The 27,105-nt window shown below is 40.2% G+C and overlaps 1 protein-coding gene across 1 annotated transcript in view; it reads right to left on the minus strand.

The window, feature by feature from the left end:
* Positions 1-261: 261 nt before the first annotated feature.
* Positions 262-27,105, minus strand: part of EXT1 (exostosin glycosyltransferase 1) — a 311,364-nt gene continuing 284,520 nt past the window's right edge. The window contains exons 5-11 of the mRNA XM_032252501.1: positions 24,587-24,719; positions 21,695-21,813; positions 20,517-20,612; positions 14,797-14,886; positions 9,146-9,306; positions 6,808-6,979; positions 262-1,738 (exon numbers count right to left, since the gene is read on the minus strand). Of these exons, the coding sequence (XP_032108392.1) occupies positions 1,553-1,738; positions 6,808-6,979; positions 9,146-9,306; positions 14,797-14,886; positions 20,517-20,612; positions 21,695-21,813; positions 24,587-24,719 (957 nt within the window). The 3' untranslated portion in view covers positions 262-1,552. The remainder of the gene's footprint in view (positions 1,739-6,807; positions 6,980-9,145; positions 9,307-14,796; positions 14,887-20,516; positions 20,613-21,694; positions 21,814-24,586; positions 24,720-27,105) is intronic.

The raw sequence follows: 27,105 nt of genomic DNA on the forward strand, positions 1-27,105 counted from the left end.
TTGAAGTTATCAGAACATCATTTGCTGATGAACTTTCCTTCTTAACTAAAAATAAAAAGAAACATGAAATGTATGAGAGTTTGAGGGAGGAAGTCTAAAGTGCTTACTGTTTATTCTGTATAGTAAGTGGTAAAACTCAATAATGTCTTTCTCTTCCCTGTTTTCTCTGGCCTCTTCCATGTAGAAGGCATTTAATATCAGAAGTCTTTGTTTTTTCATAACAGGGATATGGTTTTTTTTTTTTTTCTAATTTATACTTGGAATTTAACAATAATCATAAGCCCAAGATAGCATTTTCAGGGATAGAAATGTTCTTTTCTAGCAAGAAGCATAACTAAACTTCTCCACAGATTTAAAAATTAAAAGTAAATGAAACTGTATTCACATTTGTTTTTGATTACTTTGTTTGCCAGATTCTTGCTCAAAACCACGTTTGACCAAAAATGGCATTAGGGTCCCAATGGTGAGACTGAAAGTCAGTTACTTTGCAGCAATCCTCTTGTTCATTGGTATGAATTTCCACCTTATTACCCCTTTTTCTTTCTCAACAGAGAAACGTCTGAAACTTGAGATTTTCACAAACATTAAAAAGCTCATCTTGTAAATAATGTTCTCCCCAATATACTCATCCTTCCTTGGCTTCAAAACCAAAGCTTCTTCCCAGTGCTATGCACTTAGGTCAGTGGTTGAATCTATGACTGTGGCCACGCCCCTGCAAGCATTGGGTTACTGTTGTGGGTCTGTATTTCCATCTCGCTAACATGCTGGTGGGTTATCCAGATGGTTCTTTGTGCAAACTGAACATTTCTTAATTATACTAGTGTTTTCTTGGTACTAATTCCCCCCACCCCCCCAATGAAAAATGGTTATCATACGTATCTATCCCAAACATAGAATTTTCAGTTAGAACTGCCTACCTGGAAGTCGTAATACTTTCTTTCATGCAGCGACATTTTAGAATTAAAAGTTCAAGTGGATTTGAAGATTCAAAGTGGAAAATAATTTTCACTGGCAAAGTTGCAGAATGAAGTTACAACTTATGCTCAGTTGTTTCTTGATAATGGGTAGAGTGACTTATTGTGTTTTCCATGAAGTTTGAAGTTTTGAAACTGCAGGACACCCTACGTGGCCATGACAATGATGTCTGTGGGAAGAGGAATAGCAGCTTTGAAATATTCACAACCAACACAATTTTGATTAAACAAAGAACTCTGGTTTTTAATAGTTTTGATCATTAAAAAAGTTTAAACCTGCATAGCAATCATTTCAAAAATAATTATTTAATGTTCCATAATTAAACTGTACACAACCTAGTCTTGGGACACAGAAGCCAGTGAGGTGAGTTTGGAGCAGTCCAGTGCAGTCCCAGGAGCCAGGAGTTGAGTTCTCATTGGTCTTCTTTTTTTTTTTTTTTGTTTTGTCATTCTGTTCATCTAAGTTTTTGGATAGTTGGCACAATCTGGCTCTGCTGATGAGTGGATCTGCACTGGGAAGAGAGAGCAGCTTGACCCCAGTCCCTTCTCGCTTCCCCTCCCCCACTCGGCCGTATTCCTCAAAGTCGCTCAATGTCTCGGTATTTCTTCCTCAAAATAGAGACCTGGTCTTTAAAAAGGACGGGGTCGAGCCTCATCTGAGAGTGGATCAGCGGCATGTAGCCAAACCAGCTGGCAAACGTATTCATGCAGCTCTGTCGCTGGGCAAAGTGGTCAGGGTCAGCCCAACGGGAAGCCCGAGAAGTCTAGGGAGAAGGAGAGAAACAAGGACGATGATGAGAGAAGTGCAAGGTGAGATGGAAACATTGCAGAAAATGGAGTCGGGCAAATGAGCGAGCAGCAGAGCTCGGGGTCTGGTCCAGCCACCGCGCCTCACCGTCTATGAACCTGGTGACAGTGCAATCACTGATGCTGGTTTTTCAGAAGGTATGCTGTGTTCTTCAGTGTTAAAAACACAAAAAGATTCATGTTGACTTTAATTCTCCAAAATTAATTGAGTAATTCTCTGGTCCGTCCATGACTTAGCAACTGAACCTCAATTATGACAGTTACTCCATCTAAAACTTCTCTTTGTACTAGGGACCAAGTACTAAGATAATGTGTTGGTGGTTTCAATGTTTGTTTTCTAAACTCTTCTTGTTTATGTAGTTGATTTAGAAATAACAATAATCAACTTTTAGAAGTCTATTTTTCTCACTATCCATCACTTCCTCCCTTCTACTGTCTCTTCCCTTTATAAGGGTCCTACTGAATACTTTGTTAAAAATTCACATATATAGTTGAAGAACAAAAAAGCACCTTTTACACTTCACTCAAGGCTAGTGTTATGCAGCATCTAAAAATTGATTTTCTCTTCTGTAGCTTCCCACTGAAGTGACTTCATGAGGATGAGAAGGGGAAATTCAGTGGCATATAGGGCAGGTTGCTATAACTCTAATTTATACTAAAATCTCGAAATTCTGTTTTTAACCCAAGAATTGTTGGCTTTCCTACTCAACTAAAACCCCCAAAGATTACTTTTTAAAGAGCAATCAGCCCTCCAAAGAATCACTGCTCACCCAGAGGAGAAAAAAGGTTAACTCTCGATAATAGAAAAGATGGCTAACATCTTTTTAGCTCCCTGTGTGGCCCCTAAAGTTGGTTAAATATTTTTAGATCATGCAAATGATTGGCATTGATTTAAAAAGAATGCCTCAAATGACTGCAGTGCTGAAATTTAAACAGAATGACTAAGCACACTGTACTTAAATCCCTGCTTTTATGAAATATGGAAAAGATGGGCTGCCCAATTATGGGGACAAAAAGCCCACAAACCCATTTATGTCAACAGGCAAGTCTTTAATGATGTATATGGATGCATGCATATGTGTTCAATGTGTTTGTTGTGCTCATATTGTTAGAAAAATACTTCCATGGGAAGATACATTTTAGTGTGAGAATCAGTAAGAGTCACTTTAAAACCAAAGTGTCAACATGCTCGAAAATAACATTGAAGATAAACACAAATGTCAAGTTATCTCTGAACAGCAGAATGACAAACAAAACACTATTTGTAAAGTGTTTTCATGGAGTTCATTTGAATTTCACAACAATCTTGTGAAGTATCTACCCAGGTAATAACATCCCTATTTTATAGCTGAGGAAGCAAGTTCAAGGAAGTTACAGTTTTTTGTTCAAGGCTAGAGAGGGGTAGAACTCACACTTCGCTCTTTAGCATTTATATGAGGAGAACTCTACTTGAAAAATCAGAGAAAGATATCAAGTGGAGCTGACTGGTTGGGTTCCTATCAGAGTAGACAGTCCCAAAGGTAACTTGTATTGACCCTAAATGGATATGGGTTTGCAGATTTTTTTTTTTTTTTTTAGGCAGAGTCTCGCTCTGTCACCCAGGCTGGAGTATGGTGGCGTGATCTTGGCTCACTGCAACCTCCACCACGTGGGTTCAAGCGATTCTTATGCCTCAGCCTCCCAAGCAGCTAGGATTACAGGTGCACACCACCATGCATGGCTAATTTTTGTATTTTTAGTAGAGATGGGTTTTGCCATTTTTCCCAGGCTGGTTCCAAACTCCTGAGCTCGAGCAATCTGCCTGCCTTTGCCTCCCAGAATGCTGGGATTACAGCATGAGCCACTGTGCCCGAACTTTGGACCATTTTTGATTGGCCCACTCATTCCCAAAGGGTGCTATACCCAGGCAAAGATACTCATATATGCAACTGAGAAATCCTGGTTAAAGTTTAAGCTCATTCTTATTCACATTTTTTTAAAGTTTAGTTGATTCATTCAGATATCATTTTGCTTCTAGATGTTAACATTTATTTTGAGTCAACCAACATCTATTAGAAAAGATGTCTTTCTTATGTAATAAAAGCCTACTCCTAGAGGATGATATCCATTTACCTTACGGTCACACAAACATTCAATAAATTAATGTGTATGATGGAAAGAAGGGGGCAAATATAGTACCCGAATATACCTAGTTAGACCTAAGGTTAAATTTAGATGTTTCTGTAGAGATGTATGAAATTACTAGAAATACTGTTTGGTAGAATTAGGCCAATCTATGAAAAGAGGACAAATCCAACCCCTAAGAAGCATTGTATGATTAGAGTTCCCACTCAGTGAGTGTTCTGAAGAACTCTGAGTAAAAAAATATTTTTAAAATGTCACGTCCTTAAATGAGATAATACACAGTCATGCACCACATAATCACACTTCAGTGTTGAACCACATAGATGACTATGGTCCCATATGATTGTAATACCATATTTTTATTGTACCTTTTCCATATTTAGAAATACTTAGATACAGAATATTTATCGCTGTGCTACAACTGCCTACAGTATTCAGTACAGCCACATGCTGTAGCCTAGGAGCAATAGGCTATTCCACATAGCCTAGGTGTATAGCAGGCTCTACCATCCAGGGCTGTGTAAGTACGCTTAATAATGTTTGGATAATGACAAAATCACCAAATGATGCATTTCTCAGAATGCATCCTCCTCCTTATGAGATAAATAAAAATGTAAATACAAATGTTTGGGCACATAATAGACAATACATCTTGCTTGAAGTTGAATAGTCTCTCAGCCTTAAAAATTCTTACAAATCCTCTCATCCGTTCTTTCAGTAATTAGAAGGAAGCAGAATTTTCCACCAGACTCTGCTACAGCCATTTCGTCATAACCAATACCTAGAACAGTGCCTGAAAACATGCTCGGTGAGTACTAAATTAACTTTTTATAAACTTCAAATTCTTTATAAACTTGAAATTTTTGCTTACTAAATTTAGTGAATAAAAACTTTCAGCTTAACATGAGGCCTAGCTAAGATTTCCTTTGCAAAAGCTAGATTTGTATGTGTTTTCCAATACCTGTCAGAATAAGGCACATGCAACCCCCTCAAAATTAAACTGATATAAACATGTTAAAGTACGTTCATTCAGATTGACCTCAATCCTGCTGGATGCTCCTAACATGGGTGAATCTTAATGCTCTTTCTTAAGGTTTTTTCTTTCTTTTTCTGAGACAGAGCCTTGTTCTGTTGCACAGGCTGGGGTGCAGTGGCATGATCTCAACTCACTGCAACCTTTGCCTCCTAGGTTCGAGCGATTCTTGTGCCTCAGCCACCCAAGTAAGCTGGGATTACAGGCATGCGCCACCATACCCAGTTAATTTTTTGTAGTTTTAGTAGAGATGGGGTTTCGACATGTTGGCAAGGATGGTCTCAAACTCCTGGCCTCAAGTGATCCACCCAACTCGGCCTCCCAAAGTACTGGGATTATAGGTATGAGACACTGCACATGGCCAGGGTTTTCAATTTCTTACATACAGTAGTGGCTCTGCTCAAGATGAATAAAGATAGATGAAATTCAGCATATCCAAATGGGCCTGATCCCAAGACAATAGGGTATATAAGGATAAGCACTGGAATCCACAGACCCTGGGATTCAATTCCCAGTTCTGTCTCTAACTTACTGGGCAACTTGTGGCAATATGTTTAAATTCACTAGTTTTCTTACTTGTAAAAAGAAAATGTTGGATTCCATTTCCTTGAAAATATCTTTAATATTAAATTTTTTTTTTTTTTTTTTTTTTTTTGAGACAGAGTTTCATTCTTGTTACCCAGGCTGGAGTGCAATGGCGCGATCTCGGCTCACCGCAACCTCCGCCTCCTAGGTTCAAGCAATTCTCCTGCCTCAGCCTCCTGAGTAGCTGGGATTACAGGCATGCACCACCATGCCCAGCTAATTTTTTGTAGTTTTAGTAGAGACGGGGTTTCACCATGTTGACCAGGATGGTCTCGATCTTTTGACCTCGTGATCCACCCGCCTCGGCCTCCCAAAGTGCTGGGATTACAGGCGTGAGCCACCACGCCCGGCCAATATTAAAATTTTATAACTCAACACAATATTTTACTTCACTTTTATAAAAGCTTTCACACATATTATCTCAACCCTGTGAGATGATAGATTTCACAATTTTCATGTTAAAGATGAGCCAATTGAATTTCAGAAGGTACCTGACTTGTCTGCAGCTGTAAGTGCTGATTTTAGAACTGAAAATTTAGTATTGTGACTCTTCCTATGTCACCAAGACACAATTCAATTCAACTGCAAGACCAGAAAACTGTTAGAGTATTGGTTGCTAGTCATTAAATAAAGTACCTACAATCAACTTTCATAAGTTATTTGTAGGGCTTTAATTCTGCTGAGGGCTGAATGTTTGTGCCCCCTAAAATTTATATGTTGAAGCTTACTTCTCAATGTGACGATATTTGCAGGTGAGGCCTCTGTGGGACAATTAGGTCATGAGGGTGGAGTAGTCACAAATGGGAGCTATGCTTTTATAAAAGAGACCCCAGAGAATTCTCTTGCCCTTGTTTCTGCCACGTGAAGACACAATGAGCAGAGGTCTGTTATGAATCAGGAAGCAGTCCCTTGCCAGACATCAAATCTGCTAGTGCCTTCATCTATGAAAAATAAATCTGTTATTTAAGCCACCCAGCCAATGGTATTTTTGTCATAGCAGCCCAAAGGGACTAAGACAAACTCTAAAGGTATATCTTTCTCATGTCACCTTAAAGATTATGGGAGAGCTTTATTTCCTTGGCATAAAGATACTCTTAGCTTGTGTCTTCCTAATTATCCATGTGCCAATCATACACTCTTTCCAAGCTTTCGGATGTGGTTCATTTCTTGTTTCTCCTCATTATATGCTCGTGGGTGGAACGCCTAGAGGAACATGAGTCCTCATGACCTGGGGCTGAACCACCAGTGAGTGAAAGCAAGGGAAGAGGGCTCCTCTACACTTACCTGTCCCATCATTGTCTCCTTATACTGCTTCTTCTGGGTCACTTTGATTGGAGGCAGTTTTGTCACAGCAGACACCAGGAAGTTCATGAGAATGTCCTCACAATTGGCCAGTTGGTCCACCATGTTCTTCAGGCTGGCTGGCAGGTAATGGGAGTACAGGTAGTGATAATATCTGTAAAAATCAAAGATGGGTTTCACAGGGGGCCATTATCACATGGTGACAAGTGAACTTTGGAGACAGAAAACACATACTCATTCTTTGAATCCCTTAATATGTCATCAATGGTGATGACAATGATGATGGGGATGATAATAACTATCACTTCTATGGTGCTTGTTATGTACCAGATAGTGTTCTCAAGTGTTTTACAAGAAATGCTTCATCTAGTCTTCATAAGGAACCTACAAGGCAGGTTCTATTATTACTCCCATTTTACGAATGAGGAAACAAGGCACAGAGATACAGACATTGCTTGCCCAGTCTAACTCTAATATCAGACTGGTCAGTTAGAAAGAAAAAGAAAACCTAATTACTTAGATGGAAAGAGAAGTTACTTACACATAATCATTGGCTTAATCAGAACTGTAGTCAATATTATCCCTTGATTCTGAGTGTAACAATAGACTGTTCTATATTTGTGCACTATAAATCATATATATTTCAATCCTGTTAGAGCAAAATCTGAATTAATGGGGTGGTCAATCATTAATAGAAAACCCACAATTAATTTGAATTATTTCTCATCCTACTATTTTAAAAATGTATTTATATACATATAGCATATATTTATAGGGAAAATCATTTGAGTGAATCAGATTCTTTGAGTGGTGATGGCAGGAGCAACAGGAACAAATAACTTTCAAGAAGTGAAATCTTAAGATCAAGAATCAGTCGGCCCAAATGTTTATGCCCTCGACATTTCCAAGCTATCCCTGAGATAGCAAAATTCCCTATTCATTATTTTAAAAGATTAAGGCAAGATTCGTGTGTTCACCTTTACTATGAGAGAAAAGTGGGGATTTTGTTGCTGGTTGAGTGGGGAATGTTAGCTATCTACACTCACTAGTTTGGGAATCTTATTTGGTCTTTGGCTTTAAAGACCAAATATATGCAAACAACTGCCAAATTTGTATCTCCACCTCTGAGCTTTTTCCATATATCCTTTTGGATGTCTTAACATGTCCAAGACTGAACTCCTATATTTTCCCTGATATTTGTTCCATCTGTAGCTTTCCTCACCTCTGTTGATCAGCACTCTAATCTTGCAGTGCCTCAGGTCAAAAGACCTGGAGTCATCAAACTCTACATCCAGACTGTCCAGGCACTATGCTAAAGCATCTTCAAAACATGTCCACAATCTGATCACTATTTACCACGACCACCATTCACTTTCTGATCCATGGTCCCACCATCTCTTGCCTAGACAACGTTACTCATCTCCTAATAGGGCTTCCTCCTTGAACTCTGGGTCCCTTATAGCCTCTTTTCAATATAACATCCAAAGTGGATGCATAAAAGAAAAGCTGGATTTCTCCCTCCTGTTCCAACCCTGCCCTCCTCCCATGTCTCTCAGAGAAAAAGTCAAGTCCTCATGATAGACATCAAGGTCCTGCATCCATGCCTCATAACTTTTCTGACTTGCTGTCATTCATTCCACCCAGTCACAGTGGTCTTCTCAATGTTTCTCCAGTATTCTGCCTCAGGGCATTTATTCTAGCTGTTCTCCTGCCAGAACACTCTTGCTGCACTTACCCGCTTAGCTAACTTCCTCTCCACGTCTCCACTCAAATCTCACCCTATCAATCAGAATCACCCTGGACACCCCCAACTGCCTCATCTCCACCTTCAGCACTCCTGATCCCTTTTCCTACTTTGTCTTTTTGTTATATCACTTATCTCCTTAATAAACTACATAATTATTATGTAGACTGTGTCTTTCTTTGTTAGAGTATAAGAATGGCATTGGCAAGGAATTTTTTTCTGTTTTACTCAATGATGAATCTCAAGCACCTATAACAGTGCCCTTGGGTACTGACTTAGGTATTTACTTTTATTGTTGTTATTCTACATATGCAGTTACCTAATATGCCCTGAGTGTATTTTCACAATTCACAGCAACTGAAAATGTCACGCTACCATAATTTCTGGAAATGAAATATGCCAAGAGGTTTCACTGGTTTCAAAAACACACATTTAACATATCAGAAAAACTTAAGCAGGGATACAGACTAATTTTCATTAATGCTCTTAACAAGATTTGGCCTAAGTTCCTATTTATGCAGCCACCAATATAAAAAGTTTTGTAAAGTCTGTCAGAGAGATGTCCAGATTACTCACTTGTGGTAAATAGCAGCTCCTGTCAACACCATGGAGTAGTCGTTCGTCCACTTTGATGTGTATCCCCATCGCTCTTTAGAGTTATCCCAGAAGTGGCTGCGCGCGGGGTACCCCACAATCCTCTCAGGGAAGCTCTGCCACACCGTGAAGGCGAAATCCACCTGCAGGCAGAACACAAGCCAAACAAGCAATCAACAGCGTTAGCAAATGTCAACAAAAACATTACCTTCTCCCTGCTAATTCATAATGCAAAATCCCGAGACTGTGGTGAAACATTAATTCTATGTATTCATCAGCAAATTAAACTGACTGCTTGACATTTTGCCCCATAATTATGCACATTTTAATGTTTTCTGTTAAAGAAATTTCAGATTAGTGTGGAAATGAAAGGAAGGAAAAACATTTGCTGATATGCCCTTTAAAAATTCAGTCTGTTCCAGCTAAGACATAAGTTGAAAAAGCAGTTGCTTCTCTTCCCCCTCCCACAAAGGTACGCGTGACTTGATTCACATGAGACACAAACATATCTTTTTTATACATGAGAAATTTCCCATGTATATCCAAAGAATGAATATACAGCATATATCATACCCAGCATATATCAAAGCCACAGTGTCTAAAATAAAAGCACTCTCTCAAGAGTAAGATAAATTACTTTTTAAAAAAACACAAGTTCTAAAAGGAATACAGAGCAGATATCATAAAGGAAACATAATTCAGGCCTCTTAGGTTTGAAGATGCACAGTTTAAGAGAAACTAGAAGAAAGTATCCACAGTGAAATTCAAGTTCACTAAGAAAGAATAAGTGGGGACAAGGCCAACTGAAGCCACAGGATTATTTTAAAGGAAATACAGCCAAATGTCTTTCCAGTGCTTATAACAGCCTAAAGCAAGTACTTCTGAACCTGCTATAAACCAGCATTTATAGTTAGCAAATGCTCTGTTTTCAAATGCAAAAATCACTTCTGATTTCTATGATCATTTGATGGGTGGTAAATCAGAATAATAAACAGAAAATAGGCTGGGCGAGGTGGCTCATGTCTGTAATCCAGCACTTTCGGAGGCTGAGGCGGGCAGATCATGTGACATCAGGAGTTCGAGACCAACCTGACCAACATGGAGAAACCCTGTCTCTATTAAAAATACAAAAAAAAATTAGCCAGATGTGGTGGCGCATGCCTGTAATCCCAGCTACTCGGGAGGCTGAGGCAGGAGAATCACTTGAACCTGGGAGGCGGAGGTTGCGGTGAGGTGAGATCATGCCATTGTACTCCAGCCTGGGCAACAAGAGCGAAACTCCGTCTCAAAATAAAAAAATTTAAAAAATAAATAGAAAATAGTAACAGCAAACAATCATATAATGCTCATAATTGTGAAATTATGAGCACAATAATTTGTGCAATGGTGCAGTTATAGGTGCTTGTGCATTTTAATTCTTTCCATCGTCACAACACCCCTGTGAGGTAGTGGCTTTTACATTCTTCACTTTACAGAAAGGGAAACTAAGATATATTAAAAGTTCAAGTCATTTTCTAAGCTAGGAAGTGGCAGAGCCAAGATTCCAACTCAGGCAGTCTGGTTTCAAATGGATCATGTATGGTATCATAACTTCTCTTTCGGCTCTGTTACTCCAGTGTTAAATTTGTCTCTTATACAGGTTATGATTCACCTCGCAATCTTTGCCCTATCTCTTCTTGATAAGCAATACAAATTGGAAATGTCATCTGTTTTGCAAATACTTTGAGTCTTGGCACTGTGATGGTAGCTATAGGACTGAGTGATGCTGCTAAGTCCAAGTCCTGCCCTCTCAGAGGTTCAAAAGCAGGACCTGCGATGGTTAATTGTGTCAATGTGACTACACCATGAGGTGCCCAGATTAAAGATGACTTCTGGGTATGTCTGTAAGGGTGTTTCTGGATGAAATTAACATTGGAATCTGTGGGTTCAGAAAAGCAGACTGACCTCGCCAATGCAGATGGGCAATATTCAGTCAGCTCAGGGCCTGAATACAAAACAAACATGAAGGAAGGAGGAATTCACCCCCTTTTTCTTTTTGCCTGCTGGCTGAGCTGGGACATCAAACTTCTATTGCCCTTGGACGGGGATTTACAGCATTAGCCCTCTGGTTCTCAGGCTGTAGAAGTCTGTCTAGAATTATATCAGTAGCTTTCCTGGGTCTCCAGCCTGCAGATGGCACATTGTGGGATTTTCCCAGCCTCCAGAATTGTTTGAGCCAATTCCTCATAATAAATCTATCAGTGTATGTATGTATGTATGTGTATGTATATACATATATATTCAATATATATATTCATCCCCTATTGATTCTGTTTCCCTGAAAAATCCTAATATACTGCCCTCTCTTAAGATAAAGAAGAATTAAAAATATGGCTTGTCCCCCAAATATAATATCCAGATGGGGCCGGGCACAGTGGCTCACACCTGTAATCCCAGCACTTTGGGAGGCTGAGGTGGGTGGACCACTTAAGGTCAGAAGTTTAAGTCCAGCTTAGCCAACATGGTGAAACCCTGTCTCCACTAAAAGTATATTGGCTGGAAGTGGTGTTGCAGGCCTGTAATTCCATCTACTGGGAAGACTGAGGCACAAGAATTGCTTGAACCCAGAGGTGGAGATTGCAGTTGGCCAAGACGGTGCCACTGCCCTCTATCCTGGGCGACAAAGCAAGACTCCATCTCAAAAAAAAAAAAAAAAAAGAAAAAAGAAAAACCCCAAAAATCCAGAGCGGGTGGGGGTGGGGTGGAGTGGGGTGAGGGAATTCCAGAGGTGAGCAAAAACAACCCAGGGTGGTGGAACCGACATTAAGAAAGCTTGGCAGGGAGCACGTCATCTCAAAGTTGAAAGACAGCAGGGGATGGAGAACACTCGCCAGAAAATTGAAATCAGGTTGTGATAACCTACACCTTTTCACTGGCAGTCAATATTAATGGTGCCAAATGATGGGATAGCATATTATGCAGCCTATTGTCAAAGAATCAGCCTGGCTGTCAGCACTCTTTGGGGCTTTCCATTATTCTTTGAAAAGGAAACACATGCACTAGCAACTACTACAGAACCCAATGGGCGTTCTCATCACATGAATTTCTTACTATCTTAAAGCTGTTTCAAGTCATTTCAAAGGAACTCAAAAGTAAATTCAGATAAAACTATGATTCTTGTGATAGCTCTGCTTTCATGCAGATTATTAACACATCAAAGAAGGCAAAGGTCAGTTTAAGGCCCTTTCTCTCAAAAACCAACATCTGTTTTCTTTTGTGCAGTGTTTGCAGCAATCCAGATCAATATAAATAACTATAAACCATCTATAATGCCCTTTATAGGATGCTGTTTAAAAATCTATCCTTAATGCTGCAGAGAGACATTTAAACAATCTAAGATCCTTAGGAAAAAAAGTGAACCAAAATCTATTCACCTAAAAAAAGAGAAATGAGAAATCCTTGCCCAGGACCATTTTAGGCAACACAACCACTCCACTGATCAGCAGGCAAAAGCAAACCAGACTGCCAGCCTCTTAGATTTACATATCATTTTCAACCCACGTTGACTTCTAATTACTTCACATACAACACATGTTCCTCCCAGCATGCGATGAGTGGTTGGAACTGCTATTCTTTGAAAAGAAATTCACCAGCATGAGGATCCATCATAGCAGTTGCAAGTTATTTCACCATGGGATAGGGAAAAACAAATCCTGGAGTGAGACTAATTGCCTTGTGCCCCGGGGAAGAGAGAAGATGAATCAATACTGCAGGTCACAGGATGACAAATGTCTTGACCATTTGTTGCCCCAGGGCAGTGTGATGCTTTGCCTGTGTCTGCCCTCTAAAATCCACTGTCCACTCTTCTTGTCCTGCCCTGTGCCCTCGGATGATGGACCCCAATGAGCTGCATCACCTGGTCAGGTTAGGTCAATGGGAGTCACCAGCAGGAAAATTGAGGCAGGACAGAGAAACGGGTCAGTGTATCTCTTCTCTGTTCCCTCTATCCTTTGCCACTAGAGTTCTGGCAGTAGCCAGGTCCTTCCATGATCATAGCACTCGTAGAACACTCTCTTCTTCCTAGTGCCCTCTCTCAGGGCCTTTGGGAGAAGGAGTTCCTTCTCTCCTTCAGGCCAAGGGGAGGAGCTGCTTTCTGCTATCATTGCTCACCAGGTACTTCATCTTTTCTTATGGGGTCTTTTAACCCCATCTGTACCTCCCTAAGTAATCCCAAGTTCCTTCGTCTGAATCATCTGATTTAAATTCAGTTTGTTGCCAGGACTCGGATGTAAGCTGGAAATGTGTAACTGAAGTATCTGGCATGGAGACCAGGACAAAGAAATCTCTCAATAAATACCTGATGAATGAATGTGCTCCAGCTTCCCCTGCAGAAAGCGGCAGAAAATATGCAAGCTGGAGCGATCTGTACCCTGTATTCCATAGCTGCCTTTCCCTTTAAATGTTAAATTTATCAACATCCCTTCCTCCTGCCAACCTACATATGATACAATTGGCAGTGTGTCCACCTTTAATCCTCAAAACCCGCAACGCCCCACCCTGCGCAACCACTCATTCAACAAGTATTTATAGAGCTTCGGCTGCATAGAAAGCATTTTAACAAGGTGAGGCCCAGGACATTTTGTCCTGGGATAGGTTGCCCTGGCATCTAACATCTGATGGCAATCGAAAACATCTATGGAATTTCAAGAAGGAGATACTGAGTTCACCAGCCTAGGCCAACATCCAGTCCTGGCTCTGTGGGCAGCAGGCCATTAGAACCAGACTGGTGTCCAGGAAAGTGCAGGTTAGTAAGTGCCGATGTTGACATTAAAAGAAAAATGATTGCGAACACAAAGTAAAAAAGAAGGGGAGGGGAAAGGTATAAGTAGTTGCGTCTCCATGCTTTTTAGTTGTTGCCATTAATAATGTATTTCTCGTACACTCCATTTTTATATAGCTGTCTTTGGTCCCCTGCATGGTTTAAAGGAAGGTTTCAGAGATCAATACTCATTCGAGTTGTAAAAATTGGTTTTCTACCGTATCTATCTTTCCTCCTCTCTCTCTCCTCCGCGTACATTCTCTGGGCAATCTTATTTTTGGCACAAATACCTGAACATCTGAAATAGGAATCTCCATCACAGCCTTAAAGTGAAACCATTTGCTCTTGTATAGGTGAAAGAAAATGAGCACTTTAAACCATGATAGAAAAAGCTGCCTTTAGAGCCCAAAATAGTGTTCCCTCACTGAGGCTATAGGATATGTGGGGAAGGATGGGATTGTTTCCTCTGGACAGCATGGTTTCAAGATAATGCAGAATAGGCACCCTTTCCCTTCCCCTCAGTTCTGGGCACCTGCCCACAACTGTGCTCTTTAAAAACAAAAAAGGAGGGTAGGCCTAGGAGGAGAGGTGAGGCCCAGTTCTGCAAATGAGGAGCAAATTAGCAGAGACAATGAAGGGGAGATGCTCTCCTCAGAGTGCCAGGTGGCGGCAAGGTGTGAACAGGACTCGGGCTGATTAAAACCAGCACTGTAGGAAGTTGTGAAAAATGTTCTTAACTGCTGCCAAGGCATGACTAAGAGAAGCACTAGCATCGTGCAACTTGGGGCGACTGTCTGAAGAGCCCACCTGACGCTCCTCAGGCATGGGTTCTTACCTCTGTGGTTGAAAGCACGGTGTCCTCATCAAGGCTGAGCACGGCGTCTGTGATGATGTTGTCGTAGGGCAGAAAACGGCTGCTCATAACCTGAGAGGAAGTAGAAGGTAGGCAGTGGGGAGGGAAAGAGGTAACTTCAGTCTTGGTTTCAGGACAATTCTCCCATCCTCATCTGCATAAATCATGTGCTACTGGCCGGCACTTAGTGGCTCATGCCTGTAATCTCAGCACTTTGGGAGACCAAGGCAGGCAGATCACAAGGGAAAGAGATTGAGAATATCCTGGCCAACATGGTCAAACCCTGCCTCTATTAAAAATACAAAAATTAGCTGGGCGTGGTGGTACACACCTGTAGTCCAGCTCCTTGGGAAGCTGAGGCAAGATAATCATTTAAACCCAGGAGGCAGAGGTTGCAGTGAGCTGAGATCACACCACTGCACTTCAGCCTGAGCAACAGAGCAAGACTCTATCTCAAAAAAAAAAAAAAAAAAAGGATGCGCTACTATCATGTCATGTCACCCCTCAACATTGAAGGAATGTTATCTCCTATCAATGCAGATTTATTTGTTTAACAATTATTGGGCACCTACTGTGTACCAGGCATCTTGCTGGTCAAAGAGGGTACACAGATAAATCAGATATATTCCCTGTCTTTGAAGAGTTCGTGGTCTATAGAGGAGACCAAGAAGCAGATGACCAGTCTTTACTTGAATCAAAAAGTGCCAGGAGACCACAGGATGGAGCAACCAGCCGTTTGGAAGATCAGATGAAGGCCTTATAGAAGAAGCGATATTTAAGCAGGACCCTGATGGGCAGAAAGAATTCACCAGGTATAGACAGAAATGAAGCATTAAAGACAGGACTCAGCAGATACAGAGGCAATGAGAAGAGAATCCGCATCCTGACACCCATTCTTCCTGACTGAAAGAGTGAATGGATGGAGCAGTGATTCCAAGTGTGGACACAAACCATGGGGAAAGCAGATCATTGTAGAAGGTGCTGCTTTTACAAATTACAAACATTTGTAAATTATAGTATGTATTAGCACAGATTAGAAAAAAATATACATATATATTAGCAGCTACAGCAATCAAAGGTAATATTAAAGTTACAAATAACTTCACTAAAATGAAAAGTATACTCATTTAAAGAAAAATATTAGGCTGGGCGTAGTGGCTCATGCCGGTAATCCCAGCACTTTGGGAGGCTGAGGTGGGTGGATCACTTGAGGCCAGGAGTTCAAGACCAGCCTGGCCAACATGGTGAAACCTTGTGTCTACTAAAAATACAAAAATTAGCTGGGCGTGGTGCTGCCTGTGGTCCCAGCTACTCAGGAGGCTGAGGCAGGAGAATCACTTGAACCCAGAAGGCAGAGGTTGCCATGAGCTGAGATTGTGCCACTGCATTCCAGCCTAGATGACAGAGCAAGCCTCTGTCTCAAAAAAAAAAAAAAAAAGAAAGAAAAGAAAAGAAAAGAAAAATATTAAACAATAGCACACATGATTGATAGATTTAGAAAAATTGTGAAGGTGGTGTATGCATAAAGTTTAGGCAGTTATAGAATAATGAATGGTGCACTATGTGTGCACACACAGTGGGGGGTGTGTGTGTGTGTGTGTGTGGTGGGGGCTTTGAAGATTATGGCATCAGCTGGTAAAATTGAGGGTGGAGAGGTTACCCTGTAATAGTCACAACTTAAACCTTTGAGTTAAATGTACCATAGAAGAACTAACCATAAGAACTGCTGATACCCTAAGAATAACATTTTCTGTACATTTACCATGTGCCAGGAAATGTTCTAAGTCCTTCATGTACATCATCTTGTTTCATCTTTATAACAACCCCATTTTACAGGGGAGGAAAAGGAGATACACAGGTTAAGTATCTTGCCCAAGATGGACTCAGAATTTTCCCCCAGATGGTGTGACTCTGTGGAGCCCCTTGGCCACTGGGCTGTATCTAAATGGAAAGGACCTCAAAAGTGAATTCAGGAACACATATGCCAATCACATGCTCACCATCTTCTTCTAGAATTTACAGTAATAATGATGACATCCCCTCTGAATTCACACCTGCCATCAACTTTGAAGAGACAAAGGCCAGGGAAAGAATTTAACACTGGAGACAAAGGGAAAGAGGAAAAGGGAGGCTTATTTGCCCATGAAGCTACCAGAGCACCTAGGACTTTAATGAATGGACAGTGTCTGCTCCAACTCAACTCTCAGAGCTCAAGGGACATATCTGTAGCATACTTGGCTTCAGGGGTTGCTCCTACACTATCTGTCAACTGGGTCAGGGTTTTTTCTTTTCTTTTTCTTTCTCAGGCTTTTGAAATAAAACACAAAGTGATCAGCAACCCCATAGACACAGAATGCTCAGAATTCTCAGCCTGAAGCAATCTTCCTGAAAGTGTTTACATGTCCACTAACTAATGCAGAAACCATTAGCTGCCAGCTTAGCACCGCCCTGACCTTTCCCTTGTTAAGACTACAGGGAAAAACTGCAAAGACAAGGCCTATAAATTCAAAACAGAATTTTGCTGCCCAAGCAGCAAACACATTAACTTTAAATTCAAGGCTAGAGATGGAGATTTTTAAATGGAGAGTGAGGAAGATGTAAGACTTCTTCCTCCTCGTCTGCCCAACCACAGGTTTTAAAGGAATCTGTTTCCTTTTCTTCTGAACCTGTTCCATCAACAGAGGTAAAAAGCCTATAAGCCATCTACTTTCAAATTCTCATGCAGAAATGAGAGGCTTTCTTTCAAATATGTTGCCTCCGCGACCTTAAATGGATTAGCATGAGAGGAACCAATGTACAATGTACTTACAAAGTCAATCCTAAGTGAACTGGGTTTTCCTTCTTAGTTCATTTAAGAAAGATTTAGCTACCATATGAAAGCTCAACTCCTTTAAAATTAACAAATATGCTGGTCAGGCATGGTAGCTCACCCCTGTAATCCCAACACTTCGGAAGGCTGAGGCAGGTGAATCACCTGAGGTCAGGAGTTCGAGACCACCCTGACCAACATGAAGACACCCTGTCTCTACTAAAAATCCAAAATTAGCTGGTGGTGGCACATGCCTGTAATCCCAGCTACTTGGGAGGCTGCGGCAGGAGAATCGCCTGAACCTGGGAGGTGGAGGCTGCAGTGAGCCGAGAGATCGTGCCATTGCACTTCAGCGTCTGCAACAAGAGCAAAACTCCATCTCCAAAAAAAAGGCAAAAAAAAAAAATTAACATGCCTAGTAAATGACCAGGATTCAAGAAGTTTACTGTCTTGTGTGGTGTGTGTGTGTGTGTGTGTGCGTGTGGTGGGGGTGGGGAGGAGGGTACATAAGTAATGTACACAATTATAGAAAACAATAATAGGATTTATTGAGCATCCACAGTGTACCCACGCTTCTCAGTACATTTATTTATGTAGTCTCATATTATCTGATCTTTTTGGCTTCCTTATTAGTTATGTATTATTATTCCATTTATTCAAAGGGGGCATCAAGACACAGGTTAAGTAACTTGCTTTAAGTCACACAAAAGTAAGTTTGACTTTAGAGCCCATAATGAAAATCATATGGGATTTTTGGGATGCCTCCCAAAAGAGTAGCTAACATTTATTGAACCTTTGGTGCATATATAATAGGCACAGGACTAAGCACCTGATATGCAATGATCTCATTTAATCCTCAAAATGGGCCCATGTCCTAGCCCAGGTTTCTTGCAATACTGAGCCTGAAGCAAGACTTATGTGCAAATGCTTCACTGGCAGGTGCAATCCCAGGGCACTGAGAGTCAGGGAAAGACACAGGAAGCACCCAGCCCACTGGATTCAGTGCCCAAGGTGGAGGCAAGGACTGAACAAATGCCAGGAACCTGAATATAGATGCAGCTCGGAGGATCTGAGGCATCTTGTAAGAGACATCTGATAAAGCCCACGAGAAAGGTACTATTATTATCACTACCATTTTATAAATAAAGAAATGGGGAGTTTCTTTTCACTGAGAATGAAAATATAAAATCAATCAGTGAGTCAGAGCATGAAAATGCTACACAACCTAAAGAAATCAGAATGGCCCCCAGACAGTTAGACTGGAGTATGTCTGAATATCCTCACATATCCAAAGAAAGACATTTTCCACCAGAAGGAGAGCTGGTCTCCTTGACCCATGGAAGGATACAAAACAAAGAATCCCAAAGCTGAAAGCTAACTGCCTGTATCTGAGCCTTCTCGTGGCTTCACGCATTGGAATTGGGACACTGTCATTCCTATGATGGCTATTTTATGGGGAGGGGGAGGATATAAGGGGTTGCATCAAACCATGCTTATGGTGAGATGGATTTGCGAGGGAGGCATGTGATTATTCCAATATCCACCTTTTCTCATTAAATGCTTACTAAACAGCTCTCAAACAGGTTGCTTGACTCCAGCCTTATGAGTGCCGTGGCTAAATGTGTCACATTCCCCACTGTGTTCCAAGCATGTTACACGGTACTCAGCACACAGTAGACACTCATAAATGGGAACTGAATAGATAATGCACTGATCATCTTGTCCGTATAATGGTTACAATTCTCATTGTATTATGTCAAACCATATGAAATTGCCACTTTTCGTGAGTCGATGATGATATTAAATGGTTCAGCCTAATAAACTGATTTTGTCATTCTGGCGCAAGGTGTGAGCCACTCTCTTATGACCTGACCCTCTGGGAACAGATGAGCAAAGTCTTTTAGATGACACTACTTCACCAATCTCAATTTCACTTAGTAGTGACTGTTTCCTTCACAATGGGTGAGATCTATAAGAAAGCAACAAACAGAAGCTAGAGAAAACAGAGCTGGCTGCTGTTTAGTAGAAGAAATTTCAAGGATGAAGTAGCATCAAACGGAAGCTTTGAGAATATGTGGGAATGTTGACAATCAGAGACAGTGAGTTGAGGGGTGGTCAAGATTTACAAATGGCAAAGTCAAAATCAGAGGGAGGAAGAGACATGGCACAATTCAGGTAATTATAAATGATCAAATGTGGGAGGGGACAGGGTCTGTAGGGGAAAGCAATGAGAGAAAAAATTGGAAGGCTGTCTAGGGCCAGATTATAGACAGCCTCAAATGTCAATTAGAAGCATTAGCAAATGAAGACCTTAAAGGGCCAGGAGATGATCAGAAATACAGTTTAGCTCTACGCAAAGTGAACTGCAGAACAGAAGAGGAGCCAGCTATACAGCAGTTGTGAGAATCTTTACAGGGAGATGCCAAACAAAATTAAGGTGAAAATGTCCTTTTTAAAGTGAATGGGAGAAAGAACCACCATTTTGATTGACATAGCTCAATTCAGATTAACCTCATGCATCCCCACCACCATCAGCTTTATCTTCATCCTTGTCATTTAGGGAAAGACAACTATTGCCAGCAGCAGGCTTTATTTCATCCCAACAGCAACCCTACAAGGTATGTCTTATTTCTATTTTGTAGATGAGGAAACTGAGGCTCATAGAGGTTAAGTATACACACAAGGTCACAAAGCTACAAAAGAGTTGGTATTAAGACCCAGGTTTCCCTGATTTGAAAGCCTATTGCTGTCAAAGCTAAGAATATTCTGAAAAAAGTACAGTTTTAGAATAATCCAGGAACAGGGAGAAAATGTCTAGGGACAAGACCTAAAAGGTCCCGTGGAGAAACAGATTCCATAGTGGCTTCATACATGGATCCCCTTTGAGTCTTACCTTGCTCTCTCCTTCAATGACGATGACAGGCACAGCAGTGGCAGGCCAGCGGTGTTTGGCTGGTAGAGGCTTGTCACAATTCCATAGAACTATGATCTGAAAAGGATGGGTTTATTAGATGGCTGGGGTAGGCTGTATTTATGTAGAAGTCCAACCGAAAGCCTCTTCTTAGAGACAAAGAGAAAGAGGAGCTGGAGATCTCAGCAAGACAGAAAGGCAGACATCAAAACTGAATTTTAAAGTGAGTCCATTCCCACACAACCTCAGAACCTTAACACCCCAACAACTGGAGAGAGGACAGAAAGGATAACAAAAAAACAAAACCTGTGTCTGAGGATAGGGGAAAGCTGCAGGAAAAAGAATTTGAGGGTGGCTGGAGCTTAATAAAGCAGTTTCCTAAATTCTGGTATCTTATGATGGTGTGTGAGATAACAACTCTGATCAAATTAAATAAAAATGTATACTGAGCATCTGAACATCTGCTATGAACTTGCACTACACCAGGCAATGTGGGAGAAATAAAAGAATTCAAGCTAGAACTAGGATGAGCTCATGTTTTGCATTCTCTAGAATGGTTGCTGATTTTATAGACTTTATAATTTCCAATAAAGGCATTTAGTTAAAAAATGCATACTTCCTTATTGAATTCTTTCCTCATTTGTAAACCTTCTTGTATAAATTAATTCGCAAATCAGAAAAACCACTGTTCAAGTATGGGAGCAACACTGATTTGGAAAATATTGTTACCACAGACATAATCATCTGCTCCCAATTTTATAATTAGTCATGGTTACTATGAAAAGTCCGATTCTTCTATTGAAGCTTAGTTGTCTGGGTCCTCCGGCGGCTTCTGGGTTGTCACTTTATCATTTTGATATTTAAAAACAAAATCATATGCTTATATCTTCTTTACAGAATGTGTTGGTGTGTGTATAGATATATTTTTTTAACCCTATACCAGTGCTAAGGTCTTTCTGTAACCCACACCTCCTATGCCAGATTTCACTTCAAAGAATTTCTAAGTAGACGAAAAGGCTGTAACGAGGCAGGGAGAATGAAAGGGAGCAGCAGGGTGATGTTAGCGTCCCGGGGAGCCTGGGGCATAACAGGTAAGGAGAGAGGAGTCTCTGGTCTGGAGCTGGAGCAGGCAGGGGCTGCTCTGTCAACTTCCCACTCACCTGGGCACAGTACTGGGACTTGGCTGCAGCCACAAGAAGCTTCAACACTGGCTGGGACTGAGAGACCAGGGGGGTCACCGCATGGATGACTGCAGTGAATTTGGAGGGGGGCTTTAAACCTGAAATAAAAAGGAGAGCAGAGCCTAATGAAGTGCTGGAAAACATGACTTAGAAAATTACTCCGCCTTGCTCCACTGCCTCACGCCGGAGCAAGTGTTCCCTCCTGGATGATTTCTCCCTTGCTGCTTCTGTCCTGACAGGACAAAAACAAGAGGAAGGCTGCTGGCCAGCTACTGCCTGAGTCTAGAGACCTCAAGAAATTCCAGATCAATGTCCACTTCTAGGTTCTTGCTTTGACGTCTTTTGCCCCTCTTGGTGATGTTTCTGTGATGTTCTTTTGGCTTTTTAGGTACCCGGTGTCTAAATACACACACCACTCACCACCCTTCAGAGTGGTACTACTTCCGGTCACTTGCATCTTATGGATTTAATTAAATGTACTAGCTCTCCCATGGTCTATGCATGTGTCTAATTTTTAATTATGTAATGAAAGGGTTCTGCCTAATAGCATTTCAAATAACTAGCTAGTGGGAAAAAAGGGGAAAGGAACAGCATCCGGGATCTGATTGTTGAGGTCTGAATCCCAGATCAGCTACTTAGTCATGGTAGGACCTTGGAAAGATTACTTAACCCTCTGTTTCCACAGCTGGGAAACCAACCTGACAGTAACAGTGCCAAACTTATGGGATTGCAAAAATTCAGTAAGTTTGGCTGGGTGCCGTGGCTCATGCCTGTGATCCCTGAACTTTGGGAGGCCAAGGCGGACGGATCACTTGAGGCCAAGCAGTTCGAGACTAGCCTGGCCAACCTGGCGAAATCCTGTCTCTAGTAAAATACAAAAATTAGCTGGGCATGGTGGTGTGTGCCTGTAGTCCCAGCTACTCGGGAGGCTGAGGCCGGAGAACTGCTTGAACTCGGGAGGCAGAGGTTGCAGTGAGCCGAGATGGTGCTACTGCACTCCAGCCTGGGCAACATAGCAAGGCTCTGTCTTAGGGAAGAAAAAAAAGTTAATGCATACAAAGCACTTAGAACAGGACTTAGGAAATAACAGTTACTCAATATATGTCAGCAGCTGTCATTATCACCACCCTTACCATCATCATTATTATTTTGGAGAAGAAGCCTCCATACTCCCAGAATCTCTTCTTTCTGTAGCAGTGACATAGCTCAGAAAAAAAGTATGTGATGCAGACGTTTGCCAGTTCCGAGCTCTGAAGCACACTGGGTTAAAAAGGATCATAGCTATGCAAAACAACCACCGTCACCAAAGAGAAGTGACATGGCTTCCCCACAAGGAGTTTTCCCATAAGAACTCACTAAGAAATAATTAGAGACAGGTTAAGAGGCTTTAAAACTTCATCGGTTTAGACCCACTAATTTGGCACTTTAGTGGCTTAACTGTGAACAACACAGTGCAAGGACATTCAAGTTAAGCTTTGATACTGATGGGATAAAGGTTAGAATTAGACTATATGTGTATTACAGGATTAAACAAAGAAGGTTTTGTAGAGAAAATTATATCATCCATCAGTAGCACTTTAATTGTATGTAAGAAACAAGTTAATCTTCCCAATATCTAGATACACATTCAAAGTTTTGCCAAATAAGACAAATAAACGTGTCTGAGGGATTGCTTTTTTAACAGGAATGACAAATCATTGCTTTTAGATTTTCCTGCTTTTAGATTTTAGACGGAGTTAGTTAGCTCTCCTAACTCCATCTTATAGATGATGTGGCTTAAGAAGCATCATTTACACACCTCTAATGTGCTAACTCCAAATGAAGATCTAAATATTGTACAAGAAACATACAGATATTCTTGTCAACCACTGCCTCAATCTGACAATTTCTAAATTCTAAATATGTTACCCAAATGTTGACTATTCGCTGAATTAGAGATGGTTCCCGTAGCAGGCTGGGTTTGAATTAAGAGGTTCTTTGTCAATGGTTGATGCTTTAGGCCATGAATTTCTTTAGGTTTCATCTCCTCAGTTTCAAGCTAAACGTGTACAACTTAAAAGCATGAGGGTATTAAGGAGAGCAACAGCACTGAGTGGAAAATCTTGTCCTTTTGCTGTATCAACTTGGAAGATGCTTTACTGTCTTAGGGTTTCTCAAGTATAGAATTGCAAATGAGGGGAAATGTTCGTGATGTTCATAACATGAGAGGGACTAGGGCTCCAAATATGTGAATGTCTAAGGCAATAACAGTAGCTGGTGTAGAGATTCATCCCTCTGCCATTCCCTTTTCCCTGTTGTGTTTAGACTAAAAACTGTTTGAAAGCAGAGATTGTATCTTATTTGACTTTTTATTTCTGGTACCCAGCAATACATTAGCATAGCACATAAAAGGAGCAGAACAAACTTTGGAAAAGTGAATAAATTTGTGCTTGTCATGCATTCTTAGTTATTTCTCCTTTATTCAGTTTTTCTTTGGTACGAAATAGAGATGTTGGGATTGTGGAAAAAAAATTGGGGACAGCTCTCCTAACTCCATCTTATATATGATGAGGCCTAACATGATAGCTAACCCATTGTCATGATCAAAATGATCCATAATTTGGGGAGCCTATTTCTCAAAAAGAAATAACTCTACTAAATATGAAGCATAGCTGCACAGAAAAAGTTTTTCTTTTCTTTTTTTTTTTTCATCTTGCAATGCTCTGCTCTGTATTTGAACTTGTTATGTCACTTATAACAAGTCTCTAGAAAAAGCAATCTTCATTGCAGGGTGTTAGATGGGTCCCATTAGAATAGAAGAATAAAGGCCCTTAGTTCTGTATGACATCTTGTGGGTAAACAAGGGCAACTTCCTGAAGGAATCTCACGTACCTAAATTAGCATAGTAGTAAGGAAAATCTCCCAGATAAGATGAATACTGTGGTAGTACGAACAATCCTCCAGGATGTTTGTTCCATATTAAACTGTTACGTGATATGTGCTTGAATATTCTGTCCTGAATAATCTAGAAAACAAAAGCATAGCACACAGTTAGGATGAGATCCTGATGATATTTAGAAAGGATAATGTTCAATCCAAATTTGAAAGATGGTGGCACTCAGAGTAGTGACTCTACCCTCCCTCCCACTCTCAATCTCCAGATAAAAATGTCTACGAGACAGAGAGAATAATGGAGCAATGAAAAAGAGTAAGAGAAAGATATGAATTATAGCCAATCAAATTTCCTAATTAAACTCCAGTTAAACCATAAATTCTATCTTGTCTTTGTATAATAATGAGTCCATGCCCATTCCAAAACAGACTGTGTGCAACAGTTAGTCTTTCCCTGATGGTTAAGCATCTAAGAACTGGTCCCAGGCACCCATCAAGAAGATCTGTCCTCAGGGGACAGAGAGGTCAATGCAAACCATGTAGACACTGAACAGAAAGCATATTGAAGACATGACATATTCTAGAAGGTATTGAGGTTTTGAGCTGTTCCTTTAATTAAAGAGTGAGATGTGTTTGCTGGCCATATTTTATTTTCCTTTCAAGGTCAACTGTAGGACTCTGCGTAATGGTTACTGAAGTTTTTCTATATTTCATCTCGTAGTGAGTTAACAATTGCTTAAAACATCCTACATAATAGGACAAGAACCATAGCATATGAAGACTAATAATAGCCAAGCTAGTTCATTAGTTTCTTTGGACTTTGGGACCTTGCAGATCATTAAATTCTACATTTAGAGTCGAACATTCTCCCATCCCAAATCATTTGTTAGTTGAATGTGATTAGTCTACTTTATAGCTTTCTCTCTGTGACTTTCAAACTCTTATAATTATAGCATCCACTCATTAGACTATGATTTGGCAAATAATTAACTTGGTATGGAATTTTATGTTTTCAGCAAAATTTTTTTTTACATTAAAAAAAAAAAGAAACATCCTGCCATAAGTCTTAAGAGGTTTAAGACCCAAATCACCATTTTCCAGGTCTCCATTTAATTCAATGTGATTTTAAGTACAGACTATTTTAAATGGAGTTTTATTATTTGCTAAGGTTATTAACATGCGCATGTCATTCCACATGGTGACTAGATAAGTCATAAAGTGGGCTACATTTATCTTTGTAAATCTCATGTTTATTTTCCTAATGACAGGGAAGGAGGATGCAAGGAGAAAATTCAGAAGAACTCAAATATCTTAGTTCAATGATTTTTGCGTTTTATCTTTCACCCAGATCAAAACTGCTAATTTTATACGGCTAGATAGAGGTTTATAATTTGGCGGAAATTTTAGGAACCTAGTGAAAATATTTATTTTTACTTTTTGTGGTATGACAGGGATGTGTTAAAATGCTGTTGTCTTGGCATTAATTATGAGAAAATTGTCATGGTTGTGAAGGATATTTTTTACATGGTTAGCAATTTCACTTTGTACAACATTTATTATTGTTTTTTATTATTTGTACTTTCCAAATGTACTGTCTATTTATTTCCCCATTATAGTTTCTCTTTAGAGCCTTTTTATTTATTTTTTTCTTTTCAAATTTATGTACCTTTTAGCATGTGGTCACTTAAATACGTTTGGATATCAAGACTGAAAATAAATTGACAATAGACAGCATTATAAATTGAAACTACAGACAAAACTCAGAGCTGTCACAAAATGGGTCATCATTCACCTCAGGTCTTTGGGTGGTATGCTTGTCACTGTCATAGACTATCTTTTTGGTTCTGTATCACAATATTGTTATCTTTTAAAATTCAAGGTTATGATAATAAAATATAGCACTCTTCTGAAATAACAACAAGCATTTTTTACTGTCTTCCAAGAGATCTTGACAGAAAGGTATAGGACAGGTCTGAAAGCAACAGCAAATGTTGAATTTAACCTGGGTCAAGCAATTTGCCACCATTGTGTATTATTTTCCTCATTTGTAACAAAACAATAAAATACCATATTAATAATAACAACCTCTCAGAATTTAAGAATAGCTGCCTAAATTGTTAAGGCTTGATGTTTGCCTTTAAAAAGAAACTCATTCCTGTGCTCATTTTCTAGGCACTGGTTTTTCCATTTACTACATAGTTGTAATGGCATAGACATTATATATTACAGATATTTTTCCATTTAATAGTATTCATGATTTACTTATCCTTAACGACCAGTTCAGCAGTTTTTCCATGCAAACCAATGAACATATTTATGAATAAAATTTTTCACATTTAGGATTTTTTTTTTTTTTTAAACAGGGTCTTATTCAGTCACCTAGGGTGGAGTGCAGTGGTGCGATCATAGATCCCTGCAACCTCGAACTCCTTGGACTCAAAGGATACTCCTGCCTCAGCCTCCTGAGTAGCTGGGACCACAGAAGACGGTCGCCACATTCAGCTAATTGTTTATTTTTT

The sequence above is a fragment of the Sapajus apella genome, unplaced genomic scaffold, assembly GCF_009761245.1.
Source record: "Sapajus apella isolate SASKATOON/1434 unplaced genomic scaffold, GSC_monkey_1.0 scaffold3, whole genome shotgun sequence".
NCBI classification, from domain to species: Eukaryota; Metazoa; Chordata; class Mammalia; order Primates; family Cebidae; genus Sapajus; species Sapajus apella.